This window comes from Denticeps clupeoides, chromosome 9 (genome assembly GCF_900700375.1).
Source record: "Denticeps clupeoides chromosome 9, fDenClu1.1, whole genome shotgun sequence".
NCBI lineage: Eukaryota > Metazoa > Chordata > Actinopteri > Clupeiformes > Denticipitidae > Denticeps > Denticeps clupeoides.
In genome coordinates this window covers 2,068,625-2,086,552 of record NC_041715.1, presented here as the reverse complement: position 1 = coordinate 2,086,552, position 17,928 = coordinate 2,068,625, and the positions used below count along the sequence as shown (strand labels likewise).

Below are 17,928 nucleotides of genomic sequence, written 5' to 3'. Positions count from 1 at the left end.
TGAGTTTGAAATGTATTATTATTATTTTTTTTTTTTACTATATTGACTTCTTTCCTCCCTGTCAGTAGGTGCAGCATGTTCTGCAAACATCACCTGGTATCAAAATGTTAAGGCAGTTTTACGGCCGTTGTGTGTTTTAATGTGAGGGAGCATATTGAATATTGGTGTCTGGAATAATAATTATTATATTAATCATATCTGAGAGTCCCGGGTTTCTGTGGATCCTTAAAAAGCATTGATTTTCCGAATTAAGGCCTTAAATATAATTTTTAAAATAATTTAGTAATCCTTAAATCCAGGTCTTAAAAATACTGCAGACTCAATAAATCAAATGAAACAAGCCTCTTCAATCCGTCAGTAATCTGCTGTTCGCTGCACTCTGTGCACTTTTGGTTTTACTAAGTGTAGCACGCAGGGAAACGGCCAAGGGTGGGGTGTCAGTACCCAATCTGTGCAACTTGCCCGATCGGTTCCGCCCGAGCACTCCAAAAGCCGCCGTGTTGGCGGCCTAAGTTTAACCCTAACTGTCGCGGGTCAGTGGCATGGGTTCGGTACTGACCGGCAGTGCTGGCCTTCCCCCAGTCGATTATCACCTCCAAAATGGGCAATAGAAAATAAAGAAAGATACAAAAAATGCGGGGCAATGCCCATGATGCCGCCCTGGGACCATGTCGCCCTTTATCAAATTCCGCCGCTGGAAATGTCTCACAAAGAGTACAAACCGAGCGTATGGCAGTTGCCCCCTGGTAGCTCGCTGCAGTACAGGTAATACGAGGCTGTTAACGCTGACAAAGGGTAAAAAAAAACGGAAATTAACATATCAAATAACAATATACTTCTCAAGATCTGGCCCCCACAGCGTCTGCTAAGAAAATCAAATCTAGTTGATGACCCCGATGACAAAAGGTTCTTTAAAAGTCTTAAATTTGGCTTCCAACAACAGTGTTGTAAAATATTACATTTTCTCAGTTTCTCACCGACGCTATTTTCTATTTCTATTCCCTTTCGGCGACTAAAGTATTTTTATGACCATTTTGATTTGTGGTTTATTACACCACATAAAGAACATGGCCTGTGTTACACAGACTCAGTTGTAGGATGGACTATTTGGTCCCGTCTCTTTATCTCCCTCCTTGTCTCAGTCTCACCTGTCCTCACCTCGTTATCTGACTGAGCTCTAGACTCCTGCAGCCAGCCAGCCACACACACACACACACACACACACACACACACACACTAAACACATCCAGAACACTACATACAGAATACAAACACACACATTGGAAACCAGCCACGCACAGTTACAGCAACAGTTATATCAGTGCATGTGAGTCTCTCCTCCAGTCCCTCCCAGTTAGGATTACCAAACAAGATTAGAGAGACAAGCGTCCCCATCTGTCCTCCCTGCCACACACCTGAAGTGAGAAGCGGTGTCCAGCAGATGAGGAGAGAAAAAACGGAGTGTGTGTGTGAGGGCGTATCATGACTGAACGTGTGTATGGGCTCTGCTGGGACGGTTTGTTGGAGTGAAGAGCGTGCTGTGTAGTGGAACCATTGGGATTTACGATGCCGGAGCTACGCTGGACGTCCCTCTCCTGTTTGATAGTGCTGGGCTTAGCTGTGGGACAGATGGCCATCACTACAGGTACCTGAATTTTTTTATATGTATATCTTTTATATCTACATATTACACATAATTTACTTTATATGGACATTGTACAGTGTACACTGTATACAATACAATACAATACATGCTTGGCATTTCTGAACAATGTGAATTACGTAGCTGCACTAATATTCACATTTCATTATTCAGGATATACATAATATCCTAAAAGAATATATTTATATGATCAGGACAATTAAGTAAATGGTTCTACGCCCGCTCCAGATTACAGGTGGCGCAGGTTGCACAGATCATTGTTTTCTGAAGGACATATACCACCCGGCCTGCAGATCTGACATTTAATGCTGGGTGACGAGAAACAAAATAAAAATGGTAGGGAGGACAGAGATTATGAAACCAGGAGGAAACATAAACCGATGAGGACAACATGGACTTACAGTACTGTGGACAAACCAGCCAAAACAAATGTACAACTAAGCAATGTCTGTAGACTTCTGCTTACAGGAGATCGAGTTGGGAGATATATATAGATCTATAAATGATAGATCATCATCTCCTGGGGTCCTGTCCCCGGCTCTTCTGTGCTCATCTCTGGCCTTTCCTTCTGAGGTTAATGCGCCCTCGTCTGTGTGACCCCCAGATGCATTTTCAGGGATCCCGAACACGCAGAGCCCCCTGGGGATCCTGGGAAAGCCACCTGGAGCTCTGCGATACGGGGCCGTGGCCGCCAGGGGCCGTACGGCCGGGTCAGCAGGGGTCCGAGGTCTGCTGCCCAGGAGGAAGAGGAACCTTCTGCTGTCCAGCGGGGTCAAGCTGTGCGGCCAGGAGACTCTCCAGCAGGCCGTCAGCAACCACCTGCAGTACTTCCAGCTCAGAGGTGAGGCGCCTGCTGACCTCAGATCAGCTCACCGCACCACACTGTAATCCACACATCTACAACCCCCTCCCACCAGTGTGAACCAGCAGCTTCCATCAGTGGTTTGAAATGCAAGAAAGTGTCCCTCCAGCTGCCTTTGCTGCCATTGGGCCGAGGACGTTTTAAATGGAGAGCATGTCCCGTGTCCAGGTCCCGTGAAATTACGTTAGATGTCACATCTAACTCAGAGCGTCAACGCCGATGGAGGTTCGATGCTGAGGACGCACCTGCCAGCGCCTTCTCCGCCAGCTTGTGGGCGTATGTGTTCGTGGTGGAATAGGAAGGGATTCTGGAGCAGTAAGTCAGGGGCAGCTTAGAGCTTTGAGCCAATCAAGGGTCATTGATCAGAATGTCAAAGGTCACTGGGGGAAGGCAGGTCTCACGTGTCCGTCCAACTTTCAGCCTATCAGCACCGGTCCCACTCCCGCTCAGCCACTGAGTTATGAAGCATTGGGGCGTGGTCAGTGAGGGGTTAGACTTGATGGCCATTTGGTGGATCCACTAACCGAAGCCTGATCCCATTTCAGTACGGCCGACTATCACGCCACGGGACACGCCCAGGGCTGCACGGTTCGGAAGTTTACGTGCGAAATCAGGCACAGCTTCAGTGAGTGCTGGAAGGCCGGACGGCGATGAATAAATAGTTCGTGTGAATATCGCATGGCAAACTCTTTATGCCGTGCACTGCAGTGCCAGTCACCGCCACTCTCCCCAACCTGTTCATTTACATTTACAGCATTTACCAGACGCTCTTATCCAGAGCGACTTACAGTCAGTAGTTACAGGGACAGTCCCCCCTGGAGACACTCAGGGTTAAGTGTCTTGCTCAGGGACACAATGGTAGTAAGAGGGATTTGAACCTGGGTCCTCTGGTTCATAGGCGAGTGTGTTACAGACTAGGCCACTACCACCCTAATCATCATGTAGATGATTACACTGGAACTGTTGGTTGGCAGTCAGGTAAATTAAAAAAATTAAATAAAATTCATGTTGCTGCAGAGAAGTAATTTTTCCAATAAAAAAGGTTAAAAGTTGGGCTATGTCTTCGGTTGGGACCTTAATGCTGTGTCATTTTGTCTGTATCTTTCTCTGTGTGTGTGTGTGTGTGTAGCGTGTCAGGAGACAGTCTGGGAGGCCTTTAAGATCTTCTGGGATCGGCTGCCTGGCCAGGAGGAGTTCAAGCGCTGGATGAGCCAGTGTCAGGATGGGACGGTCACGATACAGGATATTGGCAGAGCTTTCAGCCAATCAGAGGAGCACCAGGCACTTGTCAGTCATGTGAGTCTGTGCCGTGTGTGTGTGTGTGTGCGTGCGTGTTTTCTGTCTGTTTCTTAGTTTCCTTTGATTTGAAATGTTTGTCTTGTTTTCAGAATTTGGGCTTGATCAGCATTCGGAGGTAATGAGCTTATCACATAAAATCAATAATTTAGTTACAGAACCAGTCAAAAGTCTGGACGCCCCTGTACTGTGGAGGTTAAGTAGACTAAGATGGAGCCATTTTGAAGAATCCATTACAAGAACCATATTTCGTATTTGTTGTATGAGGAGGAAGTGAAGTATGTTTAATTAATCTATCTTTTCCTCTCTTTACCGACATGGCGGCTTTGTTCACCGCTTGATGAGATGCTTATTAACACGAGTGAATGATAAGAAAGATTCCCCCGTTGTCCAAGTTAAGGTGGTGGAGGGAAGACAAGACAAGTAGCCTAGTGGGTAACACACTCGCCTATGAACCAGAAGACCCAGGTTCAAACCCCGCTTACTACCATTGTGTCCCTGAGCAAGACACTTAACCCTGAGTTGCTCCAGGGGGACTGTCCCCTTTATCTACTGATTGTAAGTCGCTCTGGATAAGGGCGTCTGATAAATGCCATAAATGTAAAAAATGAAATGCCACCATCACAGTACATTTACATTTACAGCATTTACCAGACGCCCTTATCCAGAGCAACTTACAATCAGTAGTTACAGGGACAGTCCCCCCCTGGAGACACTCAGGGTTAAGTGTCCTGCTCAGGGACACGATGGTAGTAAGTGGGATTTGAACCTGGGTCTTCTGGTTCATAGGCGAGTGTGTTACTCACTAGGCTACTACCACCCAGTAAAAGCTCCCTGATTTGGAGAGACACCATAAATGAGTACGGGTGTCCAGACTTTTGAATGCTAGTGTATATTTGCTGTGTATCTAAGTACACAGACACTCACTGACACTCTGATGCTCTTCTCTCTGTCTCCTAATTAGACAGGCCACAAAGTCCTCTGACTGCAGGTATGAACTTTATTCTATTGGCCTCAACCTTTGTCCTACTAAAGATATAAAGAAGGAGAGTAACAGAGAAGCAGGGTTATTACGCACTTTAATGCTTCTCATTCAATGGTTCCACAGAACAACCACAGAAGCCCCATCACAGGAACAGCAACCTGCGTCCACAGGTGGGTGTGTAGTGTACAGAATACTCGTGCCAACAATCAACCATTGGTGCACTGTGAACATAGACATTTTATTTGTTGCCTTGGTAAGCAGATGAGCCAGAGGCGAAGCCACCTCTACAGGTCACGCCAGATGAACCAGAGTCACCACTGGTTTCTGCAGAAGACGCCAAAGTAGCAACAGAGACACCCTTTGATGTCACCGAGACGGGGCTGGACAGTCAGGTCTGTGATTGGTTGCTGGTGGCTTTTATTGAACTAATGTTGTATTTAACACGGGTGTACCACAAGTATCCATCCCTGGTCCCACTTTAATTTCTGTCTTTGTTAACAACACGCCAGAATGGACAGGAGCCATCTATTCCAAGCTTGTCTCTGTGGTACAGATAAATGAGATTGAGCTGGGCGTGGTTGCCGTGCCGACAGAAGGCCATGTGGAGGAGCAGGTAGAGCTGAGCGTGCTGCTGACTGGGGAGCGATGGAACAACGGACTGTATGATTCCACCAGCGACGCACACCAGGCCCTCACGCAGCAGTTCAGCCAGAAGGTAGCTCACACTGAACAAACACATGGTTTACCGTCCCAGACATCACAACTTCCTGTCCCTCGCAGATCGCTGCAGCGCTGGAGAAGCTGCCCGAGTTCTGGAGCGTCGCTGTGGTGGAGTTCAGGTGTGTGTGAATGGGAGGTCACGCCAGATCCCATTTTATGACCTACACAAACATTCATATCATTTTGTTCCTCTCATTTTATATAATCATCGCTGTATCATCACTGTGAACAGGCCGCAGACGGACTCTTCAGGGTGAGTGCGAACCTCCACAAGGTGTCTTTATCTGTCTCGAATCTGCAATGCTTAAAACACACACACACACACACACATACACTAGTGTATTCTCCAGAGCATCTCTGGCCCTGTTGGCATCCTGCTGAGTTTATCTGCAAGTGAGCGGGCACGTGCGTCCCCTCCCTCCCTCTCTCTCTCTCTCTCTCTCTCTCTCTCGCCCTCTGTCTTCCTTAATGTGATTATTGTGGCTAAAGTAAGTGGGATAAGTGTCACTGCGCCCAGGTGGCTGCCGGTAGGGGATTATTCTGACTTGCAACCCTCCATCGTGACTCTTAGGTCAGAGTCTGTGACCAGACTGTTTCCTGTGAGGGAAAGACCCCCCCCCTCTCCCCCCAAAAAAGCCGAAATAAAATGAAATGACAAATGACATCTGGACGAATGAATGAAGTGAATGAATGAAATGACATCTGGGTCTGGTTGTGGTTTCTCCTTTTTTTTGGTGTACCTCTTTGTGTGTTGGGAGTGTGTTGAATTACAGTGTGTGTGCTTGTCTCCTGCAGACCCCGGAGAGCATTTAAATCTCTCTCTCTCTCTCACTCTCTCTCTGCAGGTCGGAGAGTGTGTTCGCACGGTTCGTAGTTACCCTGCACACTAACGGCAGGGATGTTCGCGGTCAGATCCTGGACTTCATCAACCTGCAGTCCAACATGGTGGAGGGCAGCTTCTTCAGCCCCGATGGGCCGACTGTCCCTTACAGTGACCCCGAAATTAAAAGCTTTGGCACTCAAGGTTTACAAGGTAAAAAAAGCCAACAAGACCATGCACACAATCCAGGTGATCTGGACTGATCTGAAGGGGTCTATTTTCTCATCTGGTTTAGTGGAAGCCGTCTCTCCGGACACCACACAGCCCACCGTCACAACATCTGACCATGTAAGCGATGACAGCCTTTGTATTGATATTTCACAATCAATTATGTTGAAATGTCCTTTCATTTGTGGTTTGCAGGGTGCAGAGAGACCTCCTAACTCTGAAGTAGTGCTGGTGGACAAGAACAAGGACAACCTGTTTGACCCCATACTACCCTTCGTTCCCTGGGGCAGCAGCGTGAGCGAGGTTGCTGGGGAGAACGACGTTCACATCATTCTAGATGAGAGCGCCACACTTCCAACTGAGAGTAAGGAAGTGGTACATGTCATTCATCCAAATAATTATTTCAGCATTACTTCTAATGCATTTTTGGTTGGATTGCTAAAGTAATTGCGAATAGATTAGTTCAAGCCAAAACCCGGGATTTCTGCAAAAAAGAACTTTCCATTCTAAATGATTAGCTTCCTTCCCCTTAATTACATTCTTACTTGTGTTGTTTTTTGCAGGTATGAACAGGGAAGGGGGGGAGCTAACCGTGACGCAGGATCTGGCGACACAGGCATCACCCACTAGTTTAGAAACCCCAGAGGCTGACGGCAACATATCTGGTGCAGGTTCTGGAGCAGATGATTGGTCATTGATACCAGGGGTGGACTCTTCAAACTATGACACCTCAACTATTACCATGGTAACAGCGGACAAAATTACCATTGAAAACCAACCAACTGATCAATCTGTTGACCAATCAGGCGACATTGTCATCAAGCAGGAGACAGAGGCTCCAATAAGGGAATTTAAAGACCCTTCAGATTACCTGTCAGAGGAGGACATTGCAAAAGATGAGATCCTCTTGGTCAGAGTGATCACAGATGACCCTGCTGATCCAATCCAGCCAACACCACTGTCCCCAGAGAAAGAGTCACCCTTCACGCTTATCGCCGTAGTAACACCGGTGGAGGAGGGGCCTGAACTGTTTCCCACAGATCCACCTGTAGTCATCATTGCTCACAACATATCTGCAGAACTTGACTATGAGGACCCCAGCCAGGAGGGTGGCAGTGGCTACCCATTCAGTCCGCTTGGCAATGACATGGCTAGCGTGGCCATGCCAACCAACCCTGGGAAGGCTCTCATGGTGTTCTTCAGCCTACGCGTGACCAACATGATGTTCTCTGAAGATCTGTTCAACAAGAGCTCGACAGAATACAAAGCCCTGGAACAAAGGTTCCTGGAGCTGGTACGTCGCCATTCTTCCGTCCCATTCTAATACTCCTCTGTTGGCTGGGATGTTTTTAAGGTGACCTGGTATAGTTCCTCATAATTAATTAATACATTGCTCTGTTCGTCCCTCAGCTGGTGCCGTACCTTCAGTCCAACCTCAGCAACTTTCAGAACCTGGAGATCCTGAACTTCCGCAACGGAAGCATTGTGGTGAACAGCCGCATGAAGTTTGGAAAGCCGGTGCCCCGTGGGGTCACCACGTCCGTCTACCTCATTCTGGAGGACTTCTGCAACACAGCTTACCAAACCATGAACATGGCCATCGACAAGTACTCCCTCGACGTCGAGTCGGGTAGGTGGCTTTATTTACCTCCTGTAGACCCTGTCGCGCACAGATACGCCCCACTTCCTGGTAGTGACGGCATGGTATTCCTGCCGGGTTCTCCAGGCGACCAGGCAGACCCGTGCAAGTTCCAGGCGTGCAACGAGTTCGCCGAGTGCACTGTGAACCGCTGGTCGGGCGAGGCGGAGTGCGTGTGCAACGCCGGGTACTTCAGCGTGGACGGCCTGCCCTGCCAGAGCATCTGCGAGCTGCGGCCCAACTTCTGCATGAACGACGGCAAGTGTGACATCCTCCCCGGACAGGGCGCCATCTGCAGGTGAGGAGGGTGAAGGCCGGCGCTGCAGGTGGAACGCCGGGCCGTTCTGACCGTGTGTTGGGGTTGCCAGGTGCCGGGTTGGGGAGAACTGGTGGTACCGCGGCGAGCACTGCGAGGAGTACGTCTCCGAGCCGCTGGTGGTGGGCATCGCCATAGCGTCGGTCGCCGGGTTCCTGCTGGTGGCATCGGGAGTCGTATTCTTCCTGGCGAGGGCACTGAGGGAGCAGTACGACAAAGAGGAGACCGAGGACCCCATAAGGTACCAATCTGAAACGCAATTATGAACAGTGGCGTGTCTGTTTTCTTTCTTGTATTTATATCTCCCAAAGACAAGAAGAAGGCAAAGCACCGTCCCCACACGCTGCTCCCCGGGCGCCTGTCATGGTGCCCACTGCTCACTCAGGGTGATGGGTTAAAAGCAGAGGAGACATTTCACTGTGTGCACCGTGTTCCATGTTGCTGTGTATCACAATGACAGTCAGTTCACTTTATTTATTAATGAAAACCGAAGGTGCCAAGTAATAAAACTGTGCATAGATAATATGTTCTACACATAGAAGAGGTAGAGTGTGTGTGTGTGTGTGTGTGTGTGTTTCCAAAGAGAAACGTCAGGTGTATTCAGCTGTCTGAAGGCCTGTGGAAGGAGAGTAAGGACATTTAATTTAAATTAAAACAATTAAACTTCAGCTATTTAATAAATTAGCTAATTCAAATTACAAATACTTACTTCAACTGTTTTAGTTTGGCGGTGATTTGGTGTGTGCAGGGTCCTGGTGAACAGTCTACATTTAACCAGATTCTACCTTTGTCTCCTTCTGTGACCTCTATCTCATTACAATAATGGAACCAGTCAATTATGTAAACAAATTAAATCAATTAAATGATTACCTGTGTCTGTGTGTGTGTCTGTGTGTGTGTTTAGGCGACTGGACAGTTTACCTTCTCTAGAGAGGGCTACAAAATACAATCCGATGTACGAGAGCGACGCCACCACCAGCTACAGCCACTACTACCGCCGCTACCCGGACCTGCCCGTCCACAGCAGCGCCAGCGTCGAGGCGTCCACCGACTTCAGCAGCGAGGAGATCCGGCACATCTACGAGAACAGCGAGCTCACCAAAGAGGTGTGTGTGAGTGTGTGAGCGGGACGTTTCATAATCTACACTGATGACCGTGCACGTCCTCCTCACTCGCTGCAGGAGATCCAGGACCGCATCCGGATCATCGAGCTCTACGCCAGGGACCGGCAATTCGCCGACTTTGTTCGGCACCATCAAGTGTGAGTGATGATTTCCCATCATTCCCGGCACTATCGTGCGTTGTCAGGTGGCCAGACGATTGGGCCCACAGCCGAATTAAAAATAATCTCTTCTTATAATAATTTCTTAGTATATAATATTATATTATAATAAAATTTGGTTTTCAATGACTGTTTTCTGGCCTGTAGAGAGTTCCCATGGCAACACCATGGGGGAGGGGGCTCTAAAACCCACCCAATCAGAGACTAAATCTGCAGTCGGGTGTAGATCATAAAAGGGATCTGGGATCAACTGCAACTTCCTTTCTGAACTCTGACCCCTCGGTGGGCCTAAACTGTGCCTGACGGCCTCCTCGTCGTCTTTCTGCAGGGTGATAGATGCACAGAGAGACAGCTCCTCCTCGTAGGCAACGCCCGCAGCCAGCCCCCACTGCCAGGTACCGCCATTAAACATCTTTAATGAAGTATCTTTAATATCTGACTTTTACACGTAGTTCCAACCAGTCACCCCTAACTGGGTTTCTTCCCCTTCGTTTCAGACTCCTGCCTTAGTTTCTTTGAGGAACGATGAGGTCCTGCTGCTGGTACCAAAGGCCGCGTGTTTTTTTCCACGTCAGATCCACGCACGATGCTGCTTTGATGGCCAGTTTCCCTGTTGGCGTCCACTCTCTCTCTTAGTGCCTTTTTTTGGTCGGAGCTTTCTGAGACCCCTGGGAGACGGTTTGAACACAGACGAGAATGAAGGACCTTGCGTTTTAAATGTCATTTTATCCTTGTCCTGTTCATTTTTTTTTTCTGTAGCGTGTTGTGGTGAGTACAGTGAGTTCTGCACTCAAGACGATTCTGCAGTTCTAAAACATGTTCATGCATGTTAAAATACACGAAGTTTCGTCCAGGATCAGTTCATGTCAGCGAGTCCATTCGACTTGCATTGAATGCAGACACCAAACCCCCGGCCCATCAGAAACACAATCTGAGCAGCGTTTATAGGGTGGTGGTGGCCTAGCGGGTAACACACTCGCCTGTGAACCAGAAGACCCAGGTTCAAATCCCACTTACTACCATCGTGTCCCTGAGCAAGACACTTAACCCTGAGTGTCTCCAGGGGGGGACTGTCCCTGTAACTACTGATTGTAAGTCGCTCTGAATAAGGGCGTCTGGTAAATGCTGTAAATGTAAATGTTTATCCTCCCAAACCATTTCATCCTTTTTTTTTTTTTTTTATATGAAATGCCACGATTCTTCCGGTTCAGCACGGTTGTCCTCTGTGGGACAGAAAATGAACCTTGGCAGCTGTTTTTTTTTCCTTCTGATTTTTGCATGACGTTCCGCCGTTTGCCCAACCCTCCACACGGCCAATCAGAATTGCAGAAACGCGGTTTGAACCGGCCTGTCCAAAAAATGGCTTTCAAGTCCAGATCACCAAGATAGTCATGTCTTCTTTGTCCATTGGAATGTATTTCAGGCTCTGACAGTAACATGACATGTGTGTGTATTTGTTCTCGATTTCCTCATCGTAAAACACCAGGTTCATTTTACTGTGGTGACGAATAAAGTTTTTTTTTTGGTTCTTACTCCGGCAGAGGAGTGTTAGGTGGTGCGTGTGAGGCTGAGGGATGAATGTGCGGATTACCCGAACGCCGCTGTAATTAGTCGAAGAACGGATTACATGCAGATTAGAGGGCGTTATGGGGAGCCTGGCCTAAAAGGATATGTGTGTGAGAGAGAGTGTGTGTGTGTGTGTGTGTGTGTGTGTGTGTGTCTGCGCTGATCTGACTGATGCGGTGCGACAGTTAACCTCACAACACGCTGACACGAAGACCTCGGTGGAGTCAGCGCCGTCCCGAGGGGCTGGACGGCACCAGAAATGTCCTCGGAGTGGCAAACTGTCAAACTGTCACTTAAAACGCGATAAATGCTCCGCCTTACTCAGTAGAATGCGCGGACTAAGACGGGGAACTTCCAGGAACGGGACGCTAGCGGTGCGGCTTTTAATCCAACTGCTCCAACAATAGACAAATTTAGATGGAAAGTGAAAGCGAAGTGATGCTGTGAAACACGGTGAAACGTGTCCTCTGTATTTAACCGCCACCCTTAGTGAGCAGTAGGCCGCCACTGTCCTGCACGAGTCCCGTCCCGGCCTGCAGTCCCCGTCTCTGCCTCTTGTGTTCCCGGGCCCCGAACTGCTGCGTGTGCTGCGACAGGTGCATGCTTTGTGCATTACATACTGAACGTAATGTCACATTAACCTCACAAGCAGGCCGCTGTGTCACGTCACGCGTCCTTCAGTGTAAAGCAGGGACAGTGGTGGCCTAGCGGTTGAGGAAGCAGCCTCGTAATCAGAAGGTTGCCGGTTCGAATCCCGATCTGCCAAGGTGCCACTGAGCAAAGCACCGTCCCCACACACTGCTCCCCGGGCGCCTGTCATGGCCGCCCACTGCTCACTCAGGGTGATGGGTTAAATGCAGAGGACAAATTTCACTGTGCGCACCGTGTGCTGTGCTGCTGTGTATCACATGTGACAATCACTACACTTTCATAAAGCAGTGTTGGAACGCAGTGCTTTTGGAACACATGTCCGTTCTGGACGTGTGCGTGTGTCTGGCTCTGCATCGATTTCCTCTTCCCGCTCGGAGCTGCCGGCACGTGGGGTGATTTATGGCTTCCCGTGCAATCAAATGACTGATTACTCCCACACGCCAACCCTTTAGAACGGTGCGAACGCGCTGCTGCTCGATTAGCTTTTCTTGCGTGTTTCAAGCAGCTGAAATGTGGCGAGAAACAAACGTAATTCTGCTGAGCGTTGCCACAAAAGAAGCGTAACCGAAGAATGATTTTGAGTAGCGTGCGCGAAAATGCCGGAACCAAAGAAACGGGAAATAGCAAGTGAGTGGTAGTAGCCTAGTGGGTAACACACTCGCCTATGAACCAGAAGACCCGGGTTCGAATCCCGCTTACTACCATTGTGTCCCTGAGCAAGACACTTAACCCTGAGTGTCTCCAGGGGGGGACTGTCCCTGTCACTACTGACTGTAAGTCGCTCTGGATAAGGGCGTCTGATAAATGCTGTAAATGTAAATGTAAATGAGACAATTCCAGACATGGTGGGGAAACATTACAGAAAAGTTTCTGTGCGCGAACAAAGTCTTACAAACTACAAACAATAAAGCAAGTTCGTTTTTTTTTACGACAAAACACCATAAATGCCAGAACGCCATGTCAGTGTAAAAAATGCACTAGTGCGATCAGGCATGTAGGAATTCACTTTCTTCTATTTGTCTAGTAGGCTCCTAGAAAAAAATGGAGCCCCCCCTAGACTTGTCGTGGGGCCTAGAGGTTAGGGAAGCGGCCCCGTAATCAGAAGGTTGCCGGGTCGAATCCCGACCCGCCAAGGTGCCACTGAGCAAAGCACCGTCCCCACACACTGCTCCCCGGGCGCCTGTCATGGCCGCCCACTGCTCACTCAGGGTGATGGGTTAAAAGCAGAGGACATGTTTCACCGTGTGCACCGTGTGCTGTGCTGCTGTGACAATCACTTCACTTTTATTTATCATGATGCAGCGAATGTTTATTCACCTCAAAAACAGTCAACAGTCAACATAGCCTGGACTGATAATGCGAGTAGACACCAGAAGGGGGCACTCTTCAAACGTCCTCAAGTTCGGTCAGGGAGCTCCATCTGAAGCCTGTGCAAGATGCCTGCACGTCTTTCTGATTTATTACGTCCGCTTATTTCTCCCTGAAATATGATCTATTTTAATTATGGATCCCGAGCCCAGTAAACATGTGCGTGATTTATTGTGATAAAATAACAATGCCTGACACGATCGCACATTTTAAAAACGTCCCCTTATTGTAACTGTCACAATGGGATGGAGCACGATGACGAGCGCAAAATCACGTGACCCCGTTCTCGCGGGTATTCCCCGTATTTGTGGCTGGGCAAGAGCATCTGGGTGTCTCCGCCGTCCTCGGTATTTCTTCTTGGTTTGGGAAGACGGTGGATCCCCTTAGATTCATTTTTTATTTCCTCCCGCGCGAAATTCGTGGAAAATGCATCTGTTGGCCGAGCACTGATGGCATTATGAGCTAAAATGCTTCAATATGTGGACGTCCCTCCTGGGGACGAGTAGAAACCGGGCACAGAGCAGCTCTGTCCTCAGCTGCGATGACACTAATGTTCAATATTCAGGCAACGTGTCACACGGGGGACGCCGTTTGAGGTCTGAGACGAGCCACGGCAGCTCGGCCTTCAGCGGCAGCGCGACGGCATTTCACCGCGCTTGCAGCTGGATGCGACACAAAGGCGACTTTCCACCGAGTCCTGGGACACACACACTCACGCAAGGACCGTCCAAAACCTTCCAAACACACACACACACACACCGTTCATCCCGAGATAATCCGTTCTGCAATCAATCCTGCTTTTACTCAACATCATTACCTCAATCAGCCTGAAGAAAATGTGTTTCACATACAGTGTGTGTGTGTGTGTGTGTGTGTGTGTGTGTGTGTGTGTGTCCAAAAGAAGAGAAAGTGTCTGTTTTCACTATTACATGAGCTGTGCTCTCAAGACTGGGAAACGCCCTGGAGACAAAGGCAGCTGCTTGAAAACATCCCAGAAAGCCAGTGTGTGTGTGTGTGTGTGTGTGTGTGTGTGTGTGTTACTGACACTGTGCATGTCTCACTCCAATCTCTCCAGTGTCTTAACGTACGAAAGAGCATAAATGACACCAGTTGGAAACTGGAGCAGGATTCGAATTCAGAACAACGCAGCAGCACGGGGTCGGAGGTCACATGACCCTGCCATCCCCGCCCTGCTCCATCAACACCACGCGCGAAACATCTTCTCCTTCTTCTTGACCATCTTTGGAGAAACGCGCGGCAGCAGATTTATGGGCATTCGCTCAGTCACTTCTGGCTAAGAATAGACGCCTTGTTTGTGCCGAAACATAATCGCATTTGGATCAATCTTGCTTATTTTTGACTTGGTTCTGCTTCTCTGGCCAAAAAAATGATCTCACGGTCAGAAAGTGAGTTTCCCCACTTGAATCACTGTCTCACAGTCACTGCAGGAAAACACCACGGGTGGAGGCTTCACTACACCGGGTATCTTACGAAGGCCGTTACGTCCGTCTCATGGTGCTTGTCTGCTTTGTTTCTCTTAGGTGCGCTTTGGCGGCGTCACCGCATTGGCTGAGGCTCAAGCCCCCTGAGGGGAGATTCGCACTTTTTTACTGCCACCTGCCACAGTACCTGCCGGCACTCCCACTCACCAGCTCTACCGCTTCCCTCAGGGCGCAAACCCCCATCGTCCCTGTCCTTTTCTGTTTTATGGTTTATTATCTACGTTTTAAAAATGTTCAGATAAATCATCACATTTTATTATGCATTTGTAAATTGTGTGCCTGAAATAAAATGCAGGTTGAGTGTACAGGATTGTTTTCTGGTTGATCAGTGTCTTTTCATGCCAAGTTGTTACTGGGTTCTGATTGGTCAGTGTCTATACCATGCCAAGTTGTTACTGGGTTCTGATTGGTCAGTGTCTATACAATGCCAAGTTGTTACTGTGTTTTGATTGGTCAGTTTCTATACCATGCCAAGATGTTACTGTGTTTTGATTGGTCAATGTCTATACCATGCCAAGTTGTTACTGGGTTCTGATTGGTCAGTGTCTATACCATGCCAAGTTGTTACTGGGTTCTGATTGGTCAGTGTCTTTACATGCCAAGTTGTTCCTGTTTTCTGAATGGTCAGTTTCTATACCATGCCAAGTTGTTACTGTGTTCTGATTGGTCAATGTCTATACAATGCCAAGTTGTTACTGTGTTTTGATTGGTCAGTGTCTATACCATGCCAAGATGTTACTGTGTTTTGATTGGTCAATGTCTATACCATGCCAAGTTGTTACTGGGTTCTGATTGGTCAGTGTCTATACCATGCCAAGTTGTTACTGGGTTCTGATTGGTCAGTGTCTATACAATGCCAAGTTGTTACTGTGTTTTGATTGGTCAGTGTCTATATCATGCCAAGTTGTTACTGGGTTCTGATTGGTCAGTGTCTTTACATGCCAAGTTGTTCCTGTTTTCTGAATGGTCAGTTTCTATACCATGCCAAGTTGTTACTGGGTTCTGATTGGTCAGTTTCTATACCATGCCAAGTTGTTACTGGGTTCTGATTGGTCAGTGTCTATACAATGCCAAGTTGTTACTGTGTTTTGATTGGTCAGTGTCTATACCATGCCAAGTTGTTACTGGGTTCTGATTGGTCAGTTTCTATACCATGCCAAGTTGTTACTGGGTTCTGATTGGTCAGTGTCTTTACATGCCAAGTTGTTCCTGTTTTCTGAATGGTCAGTTTCTATACCATGCCAAGTTGTTACTGTGTTCTGATTGGTCAGTGTCTATTTAAAGTTAAAATTTTCTGAGAACGGATACTGAAAATAGGGTCATTCTGTATCTGAAAACAAGTTTTTTTGTTATCTTGGAATTCAGGTTTGCCGTGATAAGCATTTGATAAATGTTAAATCTTCTCAAGGAAGTTTCCAAAAGCACACAACTGTTTTATGTCTTAAAACTGTCAAACGTCAAAAGCCCAAGCGAGAATGGCGGCTCCTGGAGCACAGCGAGGGAAAGAAGAAGACAAGAAGTCCTGTTTTCTCTCTTAGCCTCATCATCCATCCATCCATCAGCAGGAGCCCCGGAGCTGGCCGCTGACAGGGAGCTGGAGGACGTGGAATCTGCTTTCCTCACACTCCACGGTCAGCCCATAACTCAGGGGGCTCCGCCCCCACGCCGGCTGTTTGTTGCCATGGCCAGCGTGTGAAACGCCGAAAACATTCATCAGCTCTGAATCGCCGCCGACGGTCACAGGCCAGACCCCCACCCTTCCACCACTCACCAACTCGTCACCCTGCAAACCCCATTAAAGGCCTCGGTAAACAGGAACATCAAGCCGCTTCTCACTTCATCAGAAGTTAATGGAGAGTATTAATAATGCTCTGTTCCGGAATGCGGAGTGAGAGTGATGGTTTGGGCTGAAAGACGCACGTTACCACGACTAACGTTTCATTGCGTGTTCAGCTGGAAGCTGTAGGCCATTTTCTCATTACTGGGAGCCTCCTAGTTCTTGGAGGTTCTTGGGCTAAAGTATTACTTCCTGGGGACCAAGGGTCGTCCCAGACGCTTTTCTCTCGCTCTGACCGGGTTGCCAGGTCTTGGAAATGAAAATATGAAACGCGCATTCTGGGTTTCGGTGACGCGATGCTCGGCCTCGGCCTGATAGTCGCACTTCCTGTACGCGTGACCACAGACCCTCTTCTGTTCACCCGTCAGATGTCCTCGTAAACTCCTGAGACGAGAGGACGGATGAACCCGGCATGGCGTTCCGCAGATTCATGTTGGCGTGGCTTGTGTGTTTTGGTACAGTTATCGGTTTTAGATGCTCTCGATCATCAGTGATAAGCACGTTCGCTTTTTTGGTTTAACGCTCATCTGTGTCAAATCACGGCGATGGGGACGTTTTCGTGGCTTTGTGTTGAATTCACTGCAGCTCCAACTTTTCCTCCAGCTGTTTGTCGATGGGGCCAAAGCCTTTTGCTCTCACAGGGCCTGGAATCAGTGAGTGACCCCTGGTTTTTAACTTTATTCTTGGATTTGACGAACGTCCTGGACAAAACAGTCCAGAATTAGAAGATTAGAATACAAAGAAAGAAAGAAAGATGTTTTTGTGCTTCATTCACTCCAGCTGCCGGACTGCCGAACCCCGCTTGAGAGATGAAAAGACGTTTTGCTGCACATCACTAACGTGCAGACATGATTACCTGCCGACGGTTCACCGCGGCGACGCCAGCACGGCCCACGTGCAGAAACGAACGGTGATGTGGAGATGCACGTCCAATTAGATTTGCAGAGACAACGTTTCAGCGTCTCTTTGACAGGCATGTGGACAACATATGAGCTCAGAGAAAGTGTGTGTGTGTGTGTGTGTGCAGAACAGGTGTTGGCTGGGCAGAAGTCAGGTGGCCCCTCGTTCCGCTCGTGCAGCACAGGAGGAAGAAATAAAGGAAACGAAGTCGCCGTGGTTCACTCCTCCGCTTCAGCGCCTATAAAAGCCGTGTTTTCATTTGTCAGAACCAAATTGGACTCTGGAAAAGCACC

General features: G+C 48.3%; 1 protein-coding gene across 1 annotated transcript; it reads left to right on the top strand.

Moving 5' to 3' along the window:
* Window positions 1-1,381: 1,381 nt before the first annotated feature.
* On the top strand, window positions 1,382-10,877 carry impg2a (interphotoreceptor matrix proteoglycan 2a). The gene is made up of 21 exons (XM_028992343.1): window positions 1,382-1,645; window positions 2,268-2,504; window positions 3,655-3,821; window positions 3,914-3,939; window positions 4,786-4,812; window positions 4,930-4,976; window positions 5,068-5,198; window positions 5,360-5,521; window positions 5,587-5,645; window positions 5,759-5,779; window positions 6,372-6,559; window positions 6,642-6,694; window positions 6,770-6,938; window positions 7,138-7,868; window positions 7,985-8,204; window positions 8,301-8,511; window positions 8,582-8,770; window positions 9,434-9,635; window positions 9,711-9,790; window positions 10,140-10,206; window positions 10,309-10,877. Exons 1-20 carry the CDS (start codon window positions 1,567-1,569, stop codon window positions 10,174-10,176), a joined length of 3,036 nt encoding a protein of 1,011 aa, XP_028848176.1. The 5' UTR covers window positions 1,382-1,566; the 3' UTR covers window positions 10,177-10,206; window positions 10,309-10,877.
* The last annotated feature ends 7,051 nt before the right edge of the window (window positions 10,878-17,928 follow it).

What these genes read in the sequence shown, in the direction of transcription:
- impg2a (XM_028992343.1), top strand. Translation starts at nt 1,567, where the DNA reads ATGCCGGAGCTACGCTGGACGTCCCTCTCCTGTTTGATAGTGCTGGGC. An exon ending in ACAGCAACCTGCGTCCACAG is followed by an intron (nt 4,977 to 5,067) that starts GTGGGTGTGTAG and finishes CTTGGTAAGCAG; the next exon opens with ATGAGCCAGAGGCGAAGCCA. An exon ending in GTCGCTGTGGTGGAGTTCAG is followed by an intron (nt 5,646 to 5,758) that starts GTGTGTGTGAAT and finishes CACTGTGAACAG; the next exon opens with GCCGCAGACGGACTCTTCAG.